We start from the raw sequence: 18,741 nt of genomic DNA on the forward strand, positions 1-18,741 counted from the left end.
CGAAACTATCTCGTTTAAAACGAAACTATCTCGTTTAAAACGAAACTATCTTTTTTTAAACGAAACTATCTCGTTTAAAAAGAAACTATCTCATTTAAAAAGAAACTATCATATTTGTTTAACCGAAATATCTCACTTCGCCGGAAACTTACGTTCAGAAAAGGCGAGTTACAGTAAACGAGTTATAAATACGGTTTTATCAAAAAGCCAAGTAAGGACGAGTTGTAACTCGGGCTTGGAAAAAATGGCGTGCTTTTCTCTGAAATAGCCAAAAAGTCAAAATTTTAATAAGTCATTTAATAAGTCACATTTTACTATCTGGTCCGTATTTTACCTAAATTATTAGTTACTGAAGAATCACGTGTCCGCCCGAGGTTGGCGGGGGGCATAGGCAAAATGGGTGCTGGGTATGTGCGAGCCATAAGGGTATTCTTTTTCATATCACAAAAGTCTCTCGAAGGGGAACAAAGCCATCCGATCGGTTAGTCTTCGAAAGGGTAAATCACGGAAATCAAAAGTTCCCTTAAAGGGTCACGATTGCCAGGATGTTCTATCAAAACTTAGTAAAAACCAAGGTCTCTCTAAGGGTCCAAAAAGATAAAAAATTTGTCACTCAAAGGGTGCAATTTTCGATTTGCGGCTCGGACATACCCTTCACCTCGCAAACCTAGTACCCCCCCCCGGTCTGCCCGATTAGATAAGTTTTTGACAGTTTCTATCATTGGTCAGTTTCAAGCCAATAGCTTAATAGTCCCTTAAAGCAATCAAATTCGTTCCCGCCCAGTACCTTCGTTCACTGTTTTACGATGTTGATGGCGCTCAACTACATCACTACTTTCATCACGTCCATCAGCAAAGAGGGCTACATAAAATTTGAGCAAAAGATATCCATGTGTGTGGAAAAAGTTAGAGAGAGTCTTATTTTTAGCATTGTCAAAGAATGATGACGTCACAGGGGGGCGTACGGGGTTTGTGATTTCCGAAATACCGAATAATTTTGCTAAAATTTCCCAGATTCCGTAAAAAAATACTTGCAATTCCGATACCGATTTTCTTGGGTATTTTTGCTCGTTTTGACTAAGTTTTCATCAAATTTGATTTTTTCATGTATGAATTCCGAAAAAGGGGGATAAAATCTTTATAATACCGAAATTTAGAAGTAAAAATTTATGGATTTCCGATACCGAAAAATTTTCAGCATTTCGAAATACCGAAGGAATTTTGCCCGATTTCCGAAATTCTGAAGAAAAAAGGGTCGATTTCCGCGATTCCGAAACACCGTACGCCCCCACGTCACTATGTAACACAATGACGTCTTCAAAAAAAAGACGACGAAATTTTGCCAAAAGTTTGATAATCTATATTTTGTTTACAATGAGAAAATTTCAAGTCGATTAGATAAGTATTTCATTCAAAAGTTTTGAAGGGGGGTTGCTTGAGCCCCCCCCCCCTCGCCAAGATGCAAGTAGGATCCCGCCTTATTTTGAAAAAGGGTTGTTTGTTGAAAAAGGTTGTTTGTTGAAAAGGAGGAACAGACACTTTGAAGAAATGGCCTCTATGGCTAGTTGTTAAAAAAATTGTTAAAAAAGCTCGCTTTTTTCTTCTATGCTCGAGTTACAACTCTTCCTTACTCGGCTTTTTGATAAAACAGTATTTATAACTCACTTACTGTAACTCGTCTTTTCTGGACGCAAGTTTCCGATGAACTGGTTTAAAAATGATAGTTTCTTTTTAAATGAGATAGTTTCTTTTTAAACGAGATAGTTTCTTTTTAAACGAGATAGTTTCGTTTTAAATGAGATAGTTTCGTTTTAAACAAGATAGTTTCTTTTTAAATGAGATAGTTTCGTTTTAAACGAGATAGTTTCATTTTAAACGAGATAGTTTCTCCTGAAATGAACTTAGTTTCTTTTTAAGTGAGATAGTATCCGCTAAATGAAAGATAGTTTCTTTTTAACAACATAGTTTCGTTTTAAACAAGATAGTATTTATTGGCGCTTCCGCGCGCCATAAAAGTCTTTGACTTTAAAACCTTAAATATTTTCAGTTTTTTCATTGAATATAATCAACATGTCATCCAATGAAGACAGCTTGAGCACCGATACCACCAGTGATGTTGATGAAAGTGAATGGGACTCAACTTTGGTTGAAGCAATGAAGTAAGTATTATATTTTACAATCACCATTTACATACATATACCACTGGCATTGCACTGCTGCACCTGTATACATCACACCTATATAACCACGTGTAACTAATGAAAACGAAAAATAGATTACCGAAATCATAGAATTTAACAAATTCATCAAATTAATTGAGAAAAAGATTGGAAATTTCGATAAGTTTGATAAGCATTCAAAAGCTTTGTTTTGATAATCGAAGACTAATCGAAACGATTACTCTCTGGTTAGTTTTGATGAATTCGGTTAAAAAACGAATTTGGTTACCTTCGATTGGTTACGCCTGGATATAATCTTACACAATTTTACTTGACTTCTTGAGAGATACAAGCATCATTGCATCATTCAAGACATCCATGGCATTCAGAAAGGTCCACCGTGAGATCGGTTCAGGTAATTGGGTCAGTGGAAGCCCAGTTTTCAGATCATGCAGCCATGGCTGCTCCCAAAGAGAAATTAGTCCAATTGAATATATTTTCGCTTCAACACAGCAGGATAACCCCTTGCCTTACAAAAAAAAAAAGATTTCTCTAATACAATGAACCTAGAAGAAACTGAAAAATTATTACAGAACTAAAGAAAAAATGAATAAACGATTATCATAATATTAATAGTGACACAAAATAATGAATATAAGAAATATTTTTACTTTTATTTTATGAAAATTTAATAGCTTTGCCCCTGGTGCCAGTTTTGTGATCAATTTCATCAAAATTAAGTGTTGATAGGACATCAGATAGAAGATTACCCTGGAGGTACTTTTGAATAAATAAGATATTCATTACTTTCACCTGATCAAAGATTTTGAGTAATTTAAGCTCAGCAAACAGGGGAGTGGCAGAAGTTCTTGGTTCACTAAAGGTCATGAGTCTTAGTGCAGTGTTTTGAAGAGTAAGAATTCTATGTGTGACAGTATTGTCACACAGTCCCCAGAGTTGACTAGCATAGCGAACATGAGAAGCAAAAATTGCATGATAAATGTTTTGAAGGATGTGAATTGGAACATAGTGACGAAGTTTGGATATTGCCCCATTTGCCCTTCTCAATGTAGCAGCAACGAAAGAAGTATGAACCTTCCAGTTTAGATGATTGTCAAGGTGAACACCCAAATACTTCACACTCTTACTTGGTGATAGAATTTTTTTATTTTTGATTTTTTTTTCAGTGATATCCCACTGAGACTAGAAAATTATCAAATTTTTACTCCTGCCCTTGAAAATGGACAAACTCTGCCCCCCTCAACCCCAAGATCTTGATCATTTCTAGAACAATCTTTGGGACACACATTGATTTATTTATTCCTACTTTGCATCCCCTACTAATCTTTTGCATAATTTCTGAGGTTTGCTCAATACTCCTATTCATTTTGTATATCAATAAAAATTCTAATAATTTTAATAAAATTTGTATATATAGTCATCTGGGGTAATTACGGGACAGTTAAAATTAAGGAGTAAATATGGGACACCCCTAAAAATGGTGCTATTATTATAAATTTGGATTCAGATGGAGTGGATTTTGGAGATAGTCATTCTAGCTGCTAGAAAAATGTCTGGTTAGATTATTCTAACATATACTTTGATGATTCGACAAAAGTTTCACATGTCACCATAAATATAGATTTTCGAAGTTTTATAAGGAACTTTTCAAGCTTTAGTGTCAGGAAGAACTGCAATCACTTTGATTATATTTTGACTGAATTCTGACATCAAGATACTATGGTTTGAAATCATAATAGTCACATTATCAAACAAGGCACCTTATCTCTAAAAAGTGTGTCCCATATTCACCCCGTAGTCAAATCTTAATCTTTGGGTTATTATGGGACACTAAAGTTTGAGTTTGAAGTGTTTATTTTTACTTACTTTAATGAAATCATAACTACACTCTAAGTCTTTCAAAACCTGCAAAGGTTTGCATCTAAATATACTTCAGTTGGTCTAGATTGCTCTATAGAAATATTATTGATTGAAGTGTCCCGTTATTACCCCCAAATTGGAAAAAGGCTGGGGTAAAAATGGGACACTGTCACTAATTTTGTTGAAAGTCCTTTAGATGATAACACTTGGATTTGAAGTCATCAAGTGGATGCAAAACCTTAAATATCATAGCCTTTTGGAAAGATATCTGGATTTTTCAATAACATTTTATACCTGTCCCATAATTACCCCGAGGGTGTCCCGTAATTACCCAAAATGCGGAGTATTTATGGGACACTTTTAGAATAATTTTTAGGAGCATCTACTAAATTTCAAGGAAAAGTAATAAATCTTGTGTAAAGGTCATAAAAAATCAGATCTCTAGGATTAATACTTTTAGTACACTCAAATATGTCAAAATCGTCCCGTAATTACCCCAGATCACTATATAATGACAATAACATTTAAATTTTAAATTTTAGATTTTATATGTGGCGAGTATTATATAGGCTCGCACCTTATGTGTGATAGATATATGGATAGATAGACAGTCTCATTATCTTGCTCTTTCCAATTTTATTTGACTGACATCCTTACTCAATGTAAGAAACCTGCAACTGATTCAATTTTTCATACTTAACTTTTATTTATTTTGACCCTCTAATTTGAAAAGACCCTAGATTTGAAAATTTTCAATTCGAACCCACTCAAACCTCCAAGACCTTTACTTTCTATAGTTGAGAACATATCTTTCAGCAAAATGAACAAAAATACAAAAGTTCTTTGGCTTTTACATATCAAACGAAGGTTTCAAATTAGAAAAGTGCTTTCTTCTTTTGCTCACTCTAGCAGATTGAAAGCATTTAAGATGGTTCTATTTATCAATATTTCATGTTGGCCAAACGAGTTTATATGAAAATGCACCTGAGAGTTAGCTGTGACAAATTTAGATCCAGAATAAGTGTCAAAACTAAAAACAAAAGAGAGTTATTTCATTCTTTTAAAATGTTTTAAAAGCAATTTTTAACTAAATTGTATATATTTTTTATATCTTTAAGCACTTTTCTTTTGGAGTGTCTGTTTCTCACCCATTTTTTGATGGCTTTAGGCCTTTCATGTTCTTGCTAAATTGAATCATGTCATGATTTCTTTGAGGAATTTTGAATGAAAATCACAAAATACTGAAAATCTTACAGAACGGGTAATCAAGCCATTTTTTATTGGTTTGCCAAGCACATTGACACTAGTAGCCTCAAAAGGGGTTTTTAAATATTATCATAAGTCTGCTTGAGTTTTTTATTCATTCAGACATGACATTGCGAATAGCAAAAGGTCTGTACTAAACCTTTCTTCCTTTTTTCAGCATTTTTACACATGATAGTTATTTGCAAAAAAATTCATCTCTCAGAAATTTCGACATTTTCCTTGGTTTATTGTAAAACTTTCTCCATTTTGTAAAGTAAAGGTGTAAGGTGAAGCATGACGCTACAGATCAAATCTGTGTTTTGACTGGACTCGCCAACCTTTATGATTATAAGGGTACAGTCTGTTTATTGCGAAAACTCTTTAAACTCAAGATCCCCTGAGAGTGTTTAGTGTTTTCATCTTACTTTAATATACGGCGTTTGTTTGTCATTTAATTTTTTGTTTGCAACTTGCAAATCGAGGAGGTTCTGGGTCGCTTCGCAACTTAATTTGTGACATTGATAGCTTGTTTTTGTCACTCTCGCCTCTCGCATGTCTTTGCTATGCAAACAGAGTGGAGGGACGGAAGAGTTCTGAAACGCGCGCAACCCCTTTTAGTTTTTATTGCTAGGGTATGAACATACAAGAAAATATTTCAAAATTGCTTCAATCAAGGTTTAAAAAGAAAAGTGCTTAATATTAAGCACTACTCAGCCTGTAGCAGATTAAAAATCGGCAAAAATCGGTTCAACAATACCTTTTCAGGTTTATGTTATATGGTTTTAAGTTAGTTTCAGGGTAATCCTAATTGTGTTTCAGTAATTTTTATTATAAAAATTAGAGAAAAGTGCTTCGGTCAGCCAGAGAAAAGTTCACCCCAACTTCACCCCAAGGCAATTTAAAGTCATTCATTAACATTGTTGATCGGAGTGTGAGAACTGAAAAATTTTGGTAGCCAAAGGGAAATGGAAAAATTTCGTCTTAGGGGGGCAGACCTTGAAGAACAGTATTTTAGTTGTTTTTAGAGTTGTTTCTAATTTTAAAAATATGTTTCTTTTTTTACTTAGCATGCGAAGATGTCCAGTGTGTAAAAACGTCTTTTCCAACAAGTGGTTTCGAAAACATGTTGATTCGTGTGAGCGGTCAGTGGAATCTTCTGGATCGGATACAAATGTTGAAGGATCATCCAATGAACCAACATTCAATGAACACCATTCAAATGATGTACCTTCGGAAGGGGTATCCAATGTAATTGAGCCTCCTTCAATAAACGAAGAGCCACCAAATGTTGAAGAAGTGAACTACTCAGATCCATCCAACCCATCTGATCCCTTAAATGTTCCTGAAGAAATGAACCTCGAAGATCTTGATGAAGAAATATTAGAGATGATTTCTCAACGTTACTTTGAAAACGCTAATTCTGATGAACAAGAGTCTGATAATGATAATGAAATCATGGAGTTTGATCATGAACCTGCTGACCGCAACCTTGCTAGTATTGGCCCTTGGATTTGTTTATTCTTGGCATTGTGGCAATTTCATTTTAATATAACGGACAGTGCTTTTGAATGTTTGCTGAAGTTCATCCATGGTTTATTGTCAATTTTAGTTGAACACTTTAATCTTGACCCTGCTATTTTAATTGCCGTTCCAAGCAGTCTGTATCTTTACCACAAATACATCAAAACTAGTGAACGCTTTAAAAAGTATGTTGTTTGTATAAAATGCCATACTCTATACGAGATGGAACAGTCTTTCATTCAAATTCAGGGACAACAAGTGTCTAAACGATGTTCCTACATAGAGTTCCCAGATCATAATCGCCCACACTTGAGAAGGCAGTGTGGGCAGGAACTACTGGAAGCAGTAAGGGTAGGAAATAGGACCTCCCTTATTCCTTACAAAACATATTGTTACAAACCACTGTACACAACGTTGAAATATTTGTTCAAGAGAAAAAACTTTTTCCAGCTATGTCAGTCTTGGATGAATCGTAAAGTCCACCCAGGGATTATGTCTGACATATATGACGGTGAAGTTTGGAAGGAGTTTGCTGATCCTGAAAAAATGGATTTTCTGAACCACCCTGGCAATATTGGGATCATGCTCAACTGCGATTGGTTTTGCCCGTACAAAAACGTCAGGACCTACAGTGTTGGAGCTATTTATTCAGTCATCATGAATCTTCCAAGGAGTATAAGGTAGGAGCTATAGCACTTTTTTCCTTTTTGATAATTTGGAAAAACCACAATCAGAAGGAAACCCAAAGTTATTGAGAAGATTTTTATGGTTCAGTAAAAGGACTGATTTCTCAGCATTTTCAAAACTTGTATTGTACAATGTCTTCAGAGTCTATTTGAGGATTTGTATATCATAACAAGTTTAGAACAAACCCTAAAAAGAAATTGAAAACAACACTGTATGATATTTACATCTAAGTTGATTCTGAACTTAACTTTCAGGTTCAAAAAGGAGAACATCATTTTACATGGGTTGATTCCCAACATGGCTAAAGAGCCACCAACAAATACATTCATTAGTCCATTAGTTGACGAATTATTGACAGCTTGGAATGATGGCTTTCAACTAGAACTATGCAATGGTTCCAGAAGAAACATCAAAGCTGCAGTTTTATGTGTTGGTTGTGATATCCCTGCTTCAAGGAAACTGTGCGGCTTTAAAGGTAACCACTAAATTTTGCAGAGATCAAATTTGTGGCAGCTTATTCAAAATGGATTCTATGATTATTTGTTCCTTGATTGAGGGAGATCAAAATTTGACAGGTGAGAACTGCGCTGTGTCCACTCGTTGCCATAGAAACTAACGTCATTGGTTACTATAAGCAGTGCTGCCACGGCAGGGAATTTCAATCTTTTTGTAATAATATTCATTGGAAGGTATTCTTTTCGACGATGACATCATCATTTTATGATGTTTTTATGTTGGTTGCCATAGTATCTTATGACGTCAGTTTCCATAGCAGCGAGCGGTGACACCCGGCCTCGCCTCTCAAATCTTGATCTTCTACATTCAAGTGTTTCGAGGAATAATTAGGTCATAAAGTCTCTTTGCACGGGCTCCTGCACACGGGAAGCTGTTCGCAAGAAAGCAGTCTTTACTGAAGTTCTGAAGTTTTCATTCGAAAATGGGAAATGGTAAAAAAGCAAATCCTCATAATTATGGTTTTCATTTTTTCAACAGGCATGTTAATCCTATACCATATAAAATATAATTTAATATGACGATTTTTTGTCTACCATTTTCTATTTCCTTTTTTGGCACACAATATAACAGAATATAATTCAAAAACTTTTGAATCACTGTGAATGACTGTGAATGATAAAATTTTCTCAGCCTTGACTTTGTGATTGAGTTTTTGCAAATTTTATCTTGTAAATATGCTTATAAAAGCGTTATGCTTGTATAAAGGCAGTTGAAAATATCAGAAGAATATGAAATATCCCCTTACTGTATGCGATCAAAAAAAATATTCTCGCAAAGATCTGAATGATGGAAGTTTCCTTCTTTCTCAGTAAACCATAGTTTTCTATTGAAAATGACATGTTCTTGACTCTTTTTGTTTGTACAAACATTTGAAAAACCTTTCTTTTTTCTTTTGTCTAAAAAAAAGCTATTGCAGTGCGATATTTTTGTTTTCATTAAAAGGAAGTCACTGCAATGCAAAGTCACTTTGTTTAAAGAGGTGTCTGTATTGCTAAACAGGGCGTGGGAGAGAGAAAGCAAAATAAATAAGGCAATAAAGGAGGCAAAAGTGTTCCCCGCCGAAGAGTGCAAAAAGTGGTAATAGTGCAGTTAACGATTAATCGCTCTCCTCTAAACCAATCGGATTCGAGTAATTTTTCGCGACTGACGATTAGGAAATTAATTATCAAACAAAATTGATTTGATTATGTTTAATTTACTTACTATATTACTTATAACATCTATGATTGTATTGTTTCAGCCCATAATGCAAACAAAGGATGCAACAAATGTGAAAAATCATTTCCAGGAAATATAGAAGAAGGAAAAGACTACGGTGGTTTCGATATCGACAGCTGGACCAGTCGCACTGATGCAAAGCACCGAAGACAAATGCAAGAAATTGTTAATGCTGACACGAAAACCGAACGACAGAATTTGGAAACAAAGTATGGCACCAAATATTCAGTTTTATGTAAACTGCCCTACTACGACTTCATAACGATGACCATTATTGATCCGATGCACAACCTCTTTCTGGGCACTGCCAAACGTATGATCCAAGTATGGAAAGATGCTGGGTTCATCACCAAGCGTAATGTTCATCGTATCCAAGAACGAATCAACCGCATTGAATGCTCCAACGATGTCGGAAAAATTCCTGGAAAGTTTGATGATTTTTCATTTGCGTCATTTACTGCAGATGAACTCAAAAATTGGACTCTTTTGTTCTCACTTTATGCTTTGAAAGGTGTCATACCCGATGAACATTTGAGATGTTGGAGATATTTTGTCATTGCCTGCGTCTATCTCTGCAATCAAGCTATCACAGTCGCCGATTTGACTGTTATTCATGAGTATCTATTAAAATTCTGCAAGTCATTTGAGAGTCTATATGGGAGTGACGCAGTTACCCCAAACATGCATTTGCATTGTCATTTGGTTGATTGCATCAAAGCTTATGGTCCAGTCTATGGTTTCTGGCTATTCAGCTTTGAGCGGTTTAATGGTTTGTTAGAGAGGATGCCAAGAAACAACAAAAACATTGAACTGCAACTCATGAGACGTTTCGAACGAGATCTTCAAGCGCAGAACATTCCGTTTCCTGAAGCTTTAAATGATGAATTCCTTCCTCTCTTTGGTGGTTTGAACGCTCAGCAAAGAGGTGCACTTGATGTTCATGATATCAACGTCGACTTTCTACTCATGTCATCAAAAAAGACAGATTACCGAGACTTGGATTGGTCTGATTTATCTGACGTTGTAATGAAAAGAAAACAGGTAATGAACTATTTAAGCACAATGGATAATATGGAAATAAAAAAATAATTCTACTAGTGATTCTTTACAGTGCATAAAGGAACTAATTTTCTTAAGATTAATCTGCATTTTGAAACTAATCCTCATCTTGAACAAGGGTTCATTGAATTTAACAGCAACAAATTTAGCTATGTGCTTTAATATGACGTGAAAGCATTGATTAGCTTGGTAAATATAATACTTTTAAAGCAGGATTGGGTGGAGTGTTACATTTTTTACTTCATTGGTACTAATACTTCCCACCCTTATTGCAATTTTAGGCTGATTATTTCAAGCCCACGTTATATATTACATTTCCTTTTTTACAGGTGATCTACGAATTAACAGATGTTGAATCAGAATCGTTAACATCAATGTATGGCCTATTATATCCTGGTAAGGAAATTGAAGTTCCCGTTGTGTGTTGGAAAACTTCAGAGGTTATTTGCAATGATGTGTTATATGGTGCAGAGACCTCAAGAAGTGTCCGATCGTCCAATGTCGTTGCCTATTGGTGCGGAGCAAACGGAAATGTACAAGCATACGAAAGCATGTATCATTCCCCAAGACCGGGGAAAATTATTTATTTCATCAAACACTCGCTATTACTTGACGGAGTGTATACTGAACACATTCTTGCACGTGTCGATTGGTACCTACGCTCGCAAAACTATGACGGTAGTGTTATCTATGGAAAACCGACAATGATATTTCGTGATCGGTTATACGAACAATCAGGAAGTGCATCGTTCATTCCTGTTCAACGTATTTTTAGCAAATATGTTTTCAGCAAAACTGAAATGAACGGTAATGAGATGCTGGTAATCGTTCCACGAGTAAGGCATTTGAGCATTTAATGAAACTTTATACTTTTCTTTTGTCGATAATTTATGTTACTCTGTGATGAAGATTAGAGATCGAGATTCTCTCGAACAAAATATGTTTTACTTGTTACTTATAAACAAAAATATCTTCAGTGCCTTGTTTACTATAAGAGTTTGTGTAATTTGTCTTCAAGAAAAGCTTTAGAAAATTCAATACTTGATATACTCTGTATTTTCACCCAACTACTCAAATGAATTTTAAAGGAAATTATGGGTCAACAGCAGAGAAAGGGGAGTCCCAGCCTTTAAACCTAAACCAAGTTAGTTCTGCCCTAAAAATAAGAAACGATAAGAATAATTTGCCCCGTCAAAAGCTACTGATTTTCAAAAAAAGTGTAGTTCAAATTTCAAAGCTAAACTTCAGCCTCTGAGTAGTTGGGAAAAAATGACGAGGATTCCTTTGAATTTCTTAAAATTTCTCCATTCTCCTTGTATATAAACTTTGTTGTAAATAAGCTCGATAACCTTTTTTGAGGCAATCTTTCTTCGATGTTCTTTTTTTTGTACAGACTTGGCTTTCATGAGCATGACTGTTGGATGCTTACCGAGCTGCTTAGCTTATTTAAAGAAAAGTGTCTTGTAGATCTAACTTACTTCAGTTTTATGTTCCTAGAAATTTAAAAAAATGTGTAACATCAGCTTGCTGGTAACATAGACATGCGAGTTTTCCATTCCTGTTTCAGTCCACCTTGTTTATAATTATAATATATTATAAATTACGCTTGAAGGAAAAAAAATCCGGTGGACCCCCCACCTCGGTGGAAAAATAGGCCAAAATATCGTCCCCGCTTGAAAAAATACCTGACAATAGATTTTCTATCCCCATAGGTATTTCGATAAAAAATTTCATCCCCAACGAGGGAAAAATTTGCACCGGGGCACTGAGACAGGGGTGTCTTAATGGAATGGAATTTCGTTGGGATTGTTTTCAGCTCATCCGCAAAGTTTAAAGATTTCTGAATTTCGTGGTTTTACACCATTGGGAGATATTTACACGCTTTTGTGCCATCGCATTGCCAAATTATACAAGTTAATAGTTTAAAGTTTCTTTGCCTTTAAAAGTAGATTTGTCTTTTGGAAATTTCGTCCCCAAATATTTCGTCTTTTCAAATTTTTACTGGAATTTCAATTTTATCCCATTAAATCAAATGAATATCTTGCTGGACACCTTTTACTTGGATAAGTTAAAAGATTCTTTCAGTTGAGGGAAAATTTGCTAAAATTAGTAATTTTTCATCGACAATTTCTGGAAATTATTTCCGACCGAAAGTCTCCTCGCAAGAATAAATAGCTTCTTTAGGACTTTAGGATCCATCCAACCAACTTGAAACTTTTTCTCGTCGCTGCACAAAATATAATGATATGAATCAAATTTGGTCCATTAGTCCAGGGACAAAATCCTTTCCTATACATCGAAAGTAAAAGCAATGGGACACGCACTTTTATTTTTTTGTGTTGGTATGATGGAGAATGTTGCAATGGGCTTTTTTAGAAAAAAATTTACCCCCGCTGTTGAGGAAGAACCGAACACCATGGATATCCTACTTTATTAGTAAAGAGAACTCTTAAAAATATGCTCACCCCCTGGATATCCACTTTATAAAGATGCTTATCCCTGGATATAGTATTTTTTTTTTACTTGAAAAGACACTTTAGCCCCTGGATATCCGCTCCCTTGTAGATATTTAACCCCCTGGATATCTAATTTTGGACAAATATCGTTAACCCCCATTGATATCCGATATGCTCAACAGGGGGACACGGACTATTTCTGGAAGAGCCGATTGCACCCCACTCCTTTAGAATATCAGCAAAAGTTGGTCTTTTGAAAAGTTGAAAGACGTCGATAAACGGTTTTTCGACATTTTTTTGAAAGTTCAAATTTCGAAACTTTTGAATTGCATAGAAAGTTGGTCTTTCGAAACGTTGAAAGACGTCGATATACGACTTTTTGACATCTTTTTGAAAAATTGAAAGTTCATATTTACAAAATTTTGAAATACATAGAAGTTCGTCTTTCGAAAGATAGAAAGTTGTTGGAAGATGATTTTTTGACATCTTTTTGAAAAATTGAAAAGTTCATATTTATAAAATTTTGAAATACATAGAAGTTCGTCTTTCGAAAGATAGAAAGTTGTTGGAAGATGATTTTTTGACATCTTTTTGAAAAATTGAAAGTTCATATTTCAAAACTTTTGAAATACATAGAAGTTCGTCTTTCGAAAGATAGAAAGTTGTTGGAAGATGATTTTTCAACAAAATTCAACAAACTTGTAAGTTCGTCTTTCCAAATCTTGGAAAAATAGAGAAGTTCATCTTCCTAAAAGTCGAAAGACATCGAAAGGTGAGCTTCCAATATCTTTCAACAAATTTGAAACTTCATCTTTCGAAAATTTTGGAAATTTGTTGAAAGTTGATCTTCTCAACATCTTTCGAAAATGGAAAGATAAGATTTCGCCCAGTGTGATTGTTCATCCGCCATGTTTAAAATTTCAATTTTGTATTTCCGTGAAAGTTTATGCCGAGTCAGCAGAATTTCGGAATCAATTTCGCTTAGCTCAGCGGAATTCCAAGTATTTTTCTGAACTACGCATGCGTACTACTTAAAAGTTGAATAACTTCTGAACGCACGCTGACTGGTGGATCAGACTTCACAAGCATACTATACTGGCTCCAAATTTCTTAAATTTATGCAAAACTTGACGCGGATCTCTGAATTTGTTCAGAAAATAAACTTTTTCTTCTATTTCTCCTAACTAAGCTATCGATTTTATCTTATTTAGGATAATTCATCCTATTTAAGCGAAATACCCGCATTTCTCCTAATTTGCATTAGTACTCGACTGTTATACGCAAGTTGAAAAGATACCTCAAAAATTTTGTGAAATTGTTAGTTCGTTACCAATCAAAGAAGTTATCTATGGTATGGATAAGGTCTTGGGTGAGCATAAAGCAAATGTTATTTATGAAATTAATTGCCCAGGCTGTGGAGAGAAGTATATCGGTAAAACGGATAGATGTTTTAGAACCCGAATGCTTGAGCATGGGAGAAGGGCAGACCAACCAATGCATCAACACTTAAAACTTTGTGATAAATTCCATGACGTTACAAAATTTTTTGCTCTCGCTCGGTTGTTTGATAATTCCGACGGGATCGACCATAAAGAACATATGATTAATGCAGTATTGAATAACTGTAAAATTTTAGACATGAATGATAATTGGTCACAATTATCTTTTTTTAGAGGCATTTTATATTAAGAAATTTCGGCCTAAAATTAATGACGGTTTAAAAGCTTCAAAAGAGCTTCAATTGTTTGGATAGGCCCCTGACAATTGATTCCTCTCTTTGTTTCTTTTAACCCTTTCAGTCCCACGCGACCGCACTGCGGTTCCTTTGGACCCGTCGTTTTTTCCCAAAGGACTGCATAGCGGTCCCTGATTTATTTTTTAAATTGTGATGTTTTGGCGGGAAATAAAGAGATGTCTTTAAACAGCTTTCAAAGAAGATAGGATAGCGCGTCGTGTGCAAAAAACCGCGTAAAAAAAGCTTGTTCGAGTAAAAAGTTTTGTTTACAAAAGTATTTACAACAATTTTTGCAAGCAAAATCTGTAAGGCCGAAAATGGGATTTTTTCCAACTTCTATCAATCATTATGATTTTCCTATGAGGCCTAATCAAACAAGTCTTTTTTCAGTTAGTAGATACTGTTGTGTTAAACATTTATCAGAAGAATGGATGGGTTTAAATCATTTTTTCATAAAAAAAATTACCATTGAATGGCAAAAAATTGCTGTTTTCAAATTTTTTTTTGCCTTTCTCTGATCACGTGACACGCTGACGACGTCATTTTGCAAATTTATTTCTTTCAAAATGATCCTTATACTATAAGTGAAAAAAGGTGAAAACTTGAGAGGACTAGGTTTAGTGATTCCAGAGATATTGAAGAATGAGTGAATGCACTCAAAAACTCTTTTTACGGCTCTGGGAAAGTAGCTGTGAAAACTCTGGGACTGAAAGGTTTAAACCGTTATTCTTTTATATCAAATTATTATTTCATTCCCTTGTGCATAGTTTTATTGAATCTCATTAATGTTTTTAATTACGATTTTTATTACCTGCTGTACTGATTTTTAGAATAAATTGTAGCATTTGAAATGTTTTTAGTATATGGTTGAAAATGATGACATAAAGATCGTCGAAATATTCCTACAACATCGACTCTATTTTCTTGTTGTTTTTTATTTAAAAATCCAAGGAAAGGAGATGAAATTTGGTGTATAAAGTCTCCTTATAGCAATGTACAAGTAGGATACATCAAACTGTTCACCAGTTATAGGGCACTTTCGTTTTCGAGAGATCCCTCTATCCCGTCCTCATCCCGGATGAGATCCCTCTAAATCGGAATCATGATAATTCTGGATAGGAAAGTGCTAGAGACTTGAAATTTTCACAGAATGTACTTATATTTGTCCTCTAAAGGATAAAAGAAAAAGAAAGCATTTCTTCTCAGTTGATTTCTTAAAATTTGGCTAAAACAAGGAAATTTGAATTCGATTAATCCAATCAAAGATCGCCGTGAAGTATAGTTGAAACAATTATACTCGTGTTTTCGATAGTCTGACAATTTTTAAAGTTTCAAAAAAGCACTCCATTCTGTATGAAATATCCTGATATTCTATTTTGAGGATAGAGAGGCTAGCTACAAAAAATACAATACTTGAAAAATTTAGAAATTTTAGAACATGTAGATTTTTTCGGAATTGCACATTTTTTAACAAGTATTTTCTTTTTCATTTTCCAGAAACTGGAAAAGTTGTTCTCAAACTGAGAGCAATTCCATCACAAAACCTCCCAAGAAAAAGCATTGAAAGTAAAACTCCTGCACCACGACGTCCAATTTTAAGAAACGTACCACAACAACCAGCATCTAAAATCAAACCCATCTACTCCAGTATTGATCAATTGAAGAAAAAAACACAAAATCTCAAGTTACATGGTTGGGTTCAAACTCACAATGTCAATGAAAACTCTGTGCATTTTGAATACCAGTCAAGCAAACATCTTATATCAAAATATGACATTATTATTAATCAATCTCTTGAATTTGACTGTTTGTGTTTTGGCTGGGCTTTACCAGATGATAACATTTTATAAAGAACATTCAAAAGAAATGTCAAACAAACGTCAGTTTCAAACTTACTTAAATTTATTGAAAACAATTTGAATATTTGCAGAGGGCTAAGCACATCAGAATACCCAAATGCCAAGACTATAAATCATGTTATACCGTTGATACGAGAATTTACTAAAGTTGTTCCAGGATCTTCAAATTAATTAGAAACTTATCGTAGAGCACCTGGGTGCTTTGTGCTTCAATGCGATTCTGATAGTTTGTGTTGTGAATGTCAGAAAACTATTACAAAATCCAAACAGCAAGAAAACCGTATCTTGAAAAACATTTCCACACCAGCTAAAAAGAAGGCACCATTCTCTGCAACTCACAGAAAAAAATCGAGCTTGCTCTGATTGAAGAAAGAAAGAAAAACAAATCTTTGCTTAAAGAAAGAATAGACAATGAGATTGCTCAAAAGTCGGTCAAAATTGACAAAGCCATTTCTAATGACCTCACTACAATAGTGAAATATAATAAAGAAAACACGACACCTTTCATGCAGCTTTTCTGGGATCAACAAGTTAAGGCATCTAAGAAAGCTGCCATGATGTACCATCCCTTGGTGATAAGATTCTGTCTATCTATTGCATCCAAGTCTGCATCAGCTTATGATGAGCTGCGCCCCTCTGGCATCCTTACGTTACCAAGTCGCAGGACCTTACGAGACCATAGGAATGTCATTACACCCCAAACTGGGTTTAACCCAAAAGTAGTTGAAAAGTTAAAGAAAAGAACTAAAAACTTTAAAGGGTATCAGAAATATATCATACTGGCATTTGATGAAATGAAAATTCAAGAAAACTTGGTGTTTAACAAGTTCACAGGAGAATTGGTTGTGTTTGTTGACCTGGGAGACCCAGAACTTAACTATTCATGTTTTGAGGAAGCTGACAAAATTGCTTCCCATATGTTGGCATTCTATTTGAGAGGGATTGCAACAGATTTGAAATTTGCTTTCTCATATTTCACCACTTCCAACATCAAGGCTTCTCAACTCATGCCCATACTCTGGGAAGCTGTGGCAATTTTAGAACTTACGTGTGAACTTGCTGTGATTTATACTGTATCAGATGGTGCCTCGCCCAACAGAAAGTTCTATAAAATGCACAAATCCATGGATAAATTAGATGCCTATGATGAAGACAAAGAGGAGGAGGACGGGGAAGATCCAGATAAGGACTCTCTTCAACCTATCTTTGTGTACAAGATTGTGAACTTGTTTGCACCTTACCGTTTCCTTTGGTTTCTCTCAGATGCCCCCCATCCTATGAAGACAATCAGGAATTGCATTTACCAGTCAAGTAAGTATTTTTTTATTATTGTCTGGTCAATTATTTACAAAAAACAGAAGTTACATCCAGCATTGAACTACAATGAACTAAAAAGGCCAAAAACTATAAAACTCTGAAACCCCTTGCTCCACTTTATATAAAGAAATTAAAAACTCTATTCTTTTTATATTTTTTAGGAGAGGATGGTCAAAGGCTGCTTTGGAATGATGGCAATCACATTTTATGGTATCATGTTGTTAAAATCGTAAAGCACGACACAGACAACCCTTTGAAATTACTTCCTAAACTCACATTATCTCACATTAATCTAACGCCTTATTCAAAGATGAACGTACGTTTGGCTGTCCAAACTCTCAGTGAAAGTACGGCTCGTATTCTTAGAACTTGTATTCGAAATCAATGAAAATTGTGCACCGTTCAGGGTATTAAACAGGGGGGAGTCAGTGTACTAGAAGGCGGCATGTATGTGTACTACATGGTATTTTTCAAAACTTGACACCCACCCACCCCTGAAGTACACCATACTACATGGAAAAATCCCAAAACCACCCCGTACCCCCTATTTACTACCGAGTAGTACCTGGAAAAAAAACAAAACCACCCCATACCCCCCCCCCCCATTTACTACTGATTACTACCTGGAAAAATCCGGAAAATAGAGAAACTTTTTTCAGAAAATCAGAAAATCGGGTAAATATTTTTCCAAAAATCAGGAAATTTTCAAAAATTACGTGAGGCCATGTGGAAATGCATGAGTCTCACAACCAATGCGTGAGAGTTGGCACCTCTAATGTACGAATGTTGAATATGTTTGAATTCAAATGTTCGAATGTTTACATCGATAAACCTTTATTTCAGTGGGATCTGGTAGGATTTCAATTCATTCCAAGAAGTTTGGAAGAATGATCTTGGACAAACTTGGTTGATCAATTTATAATAGAACAACTTTACATTTCTATTTTAGCAGATAATTTCTGAACCTTTTTGTTTCCACACTCTTAACATCGATTTTGGACCCTACACCTCTATTTTGGTACACAGGTAGTAAAAATCAAAATCGATTTTGGACCCAACACTCCATTTATAGTACACAGGTAGTACAT

General features: G+C 34.9%; 1 protein-coding gene across 1 annotated transcript; it reads left to right on the forward strand.

Annotated features, from left to right (window-relative positions):
* The first annotated feature begins 2,018 nt into the window (after positions 1-2,018).
* On the forward strand, positions 2,019-18,041 carry LOC136800335 (uncharacterized). Its single transcript, XM_067056969.1, has 7 exons — positions 2,019-2,159; positions 6,353-7,486; positions 7,748-7,968; positions 9,250-10,268; positions 10,616-11,122; positions 16,678-17,647; positions 17,815-18,041. Exons 1-7 carry the CDS (start codon positions 2,071-2,073, stop codon positions 18,039-18,041), a joined length of 4,167 nt encoding a protein of 1,388 aa, XP_066913070.1. The 5' UTR covers positions 2,019-2,070.
* Positions 18,042-18,741: the final 700 nt, after the last annotated feature.

Source organism: Clytia hemisphaerica, unplaced genomic scaffold, assembly GCF_902728285.1.
Source record: "Clytia hemisphaerica strain Z4C2 unplaced genomic scaffold, Clytia hemisphaerica genome assembly, whole genome shotgun sequence".
In the NCBI taxonomy this organism is placed as follows: Eukaryota; Metazoa; Cnidaria; class Hydrozoa; order Leptothecata; family Clytiidae; genus Clytia; species Clytia hemisphaerica.

Bases quoted from the DNA above. Each gene is read 5' to 3' on its own strand.
- LOC136800335 (XM_067056969.1), top strand. From the start codon at position 2,071: ATGTCATCCAATGAAGACAGCTTGAGCACCGATACCACCAGTGATGTT. The intron at 10,269-10,615 runs GTAATGAACTAT...CCTTTTTTACAG, and splicing joins TTGTAATGAAAAGAAAACAG to GTGATCTACGAATTAACAGA. The intron at 17,648-17,814 runs GTAAGTATTTTT...TATATTTTTTAG, and splicing joins GAATTGCATTTACCAGTCAA to GAGAGGATGGTCAAAGGCTG.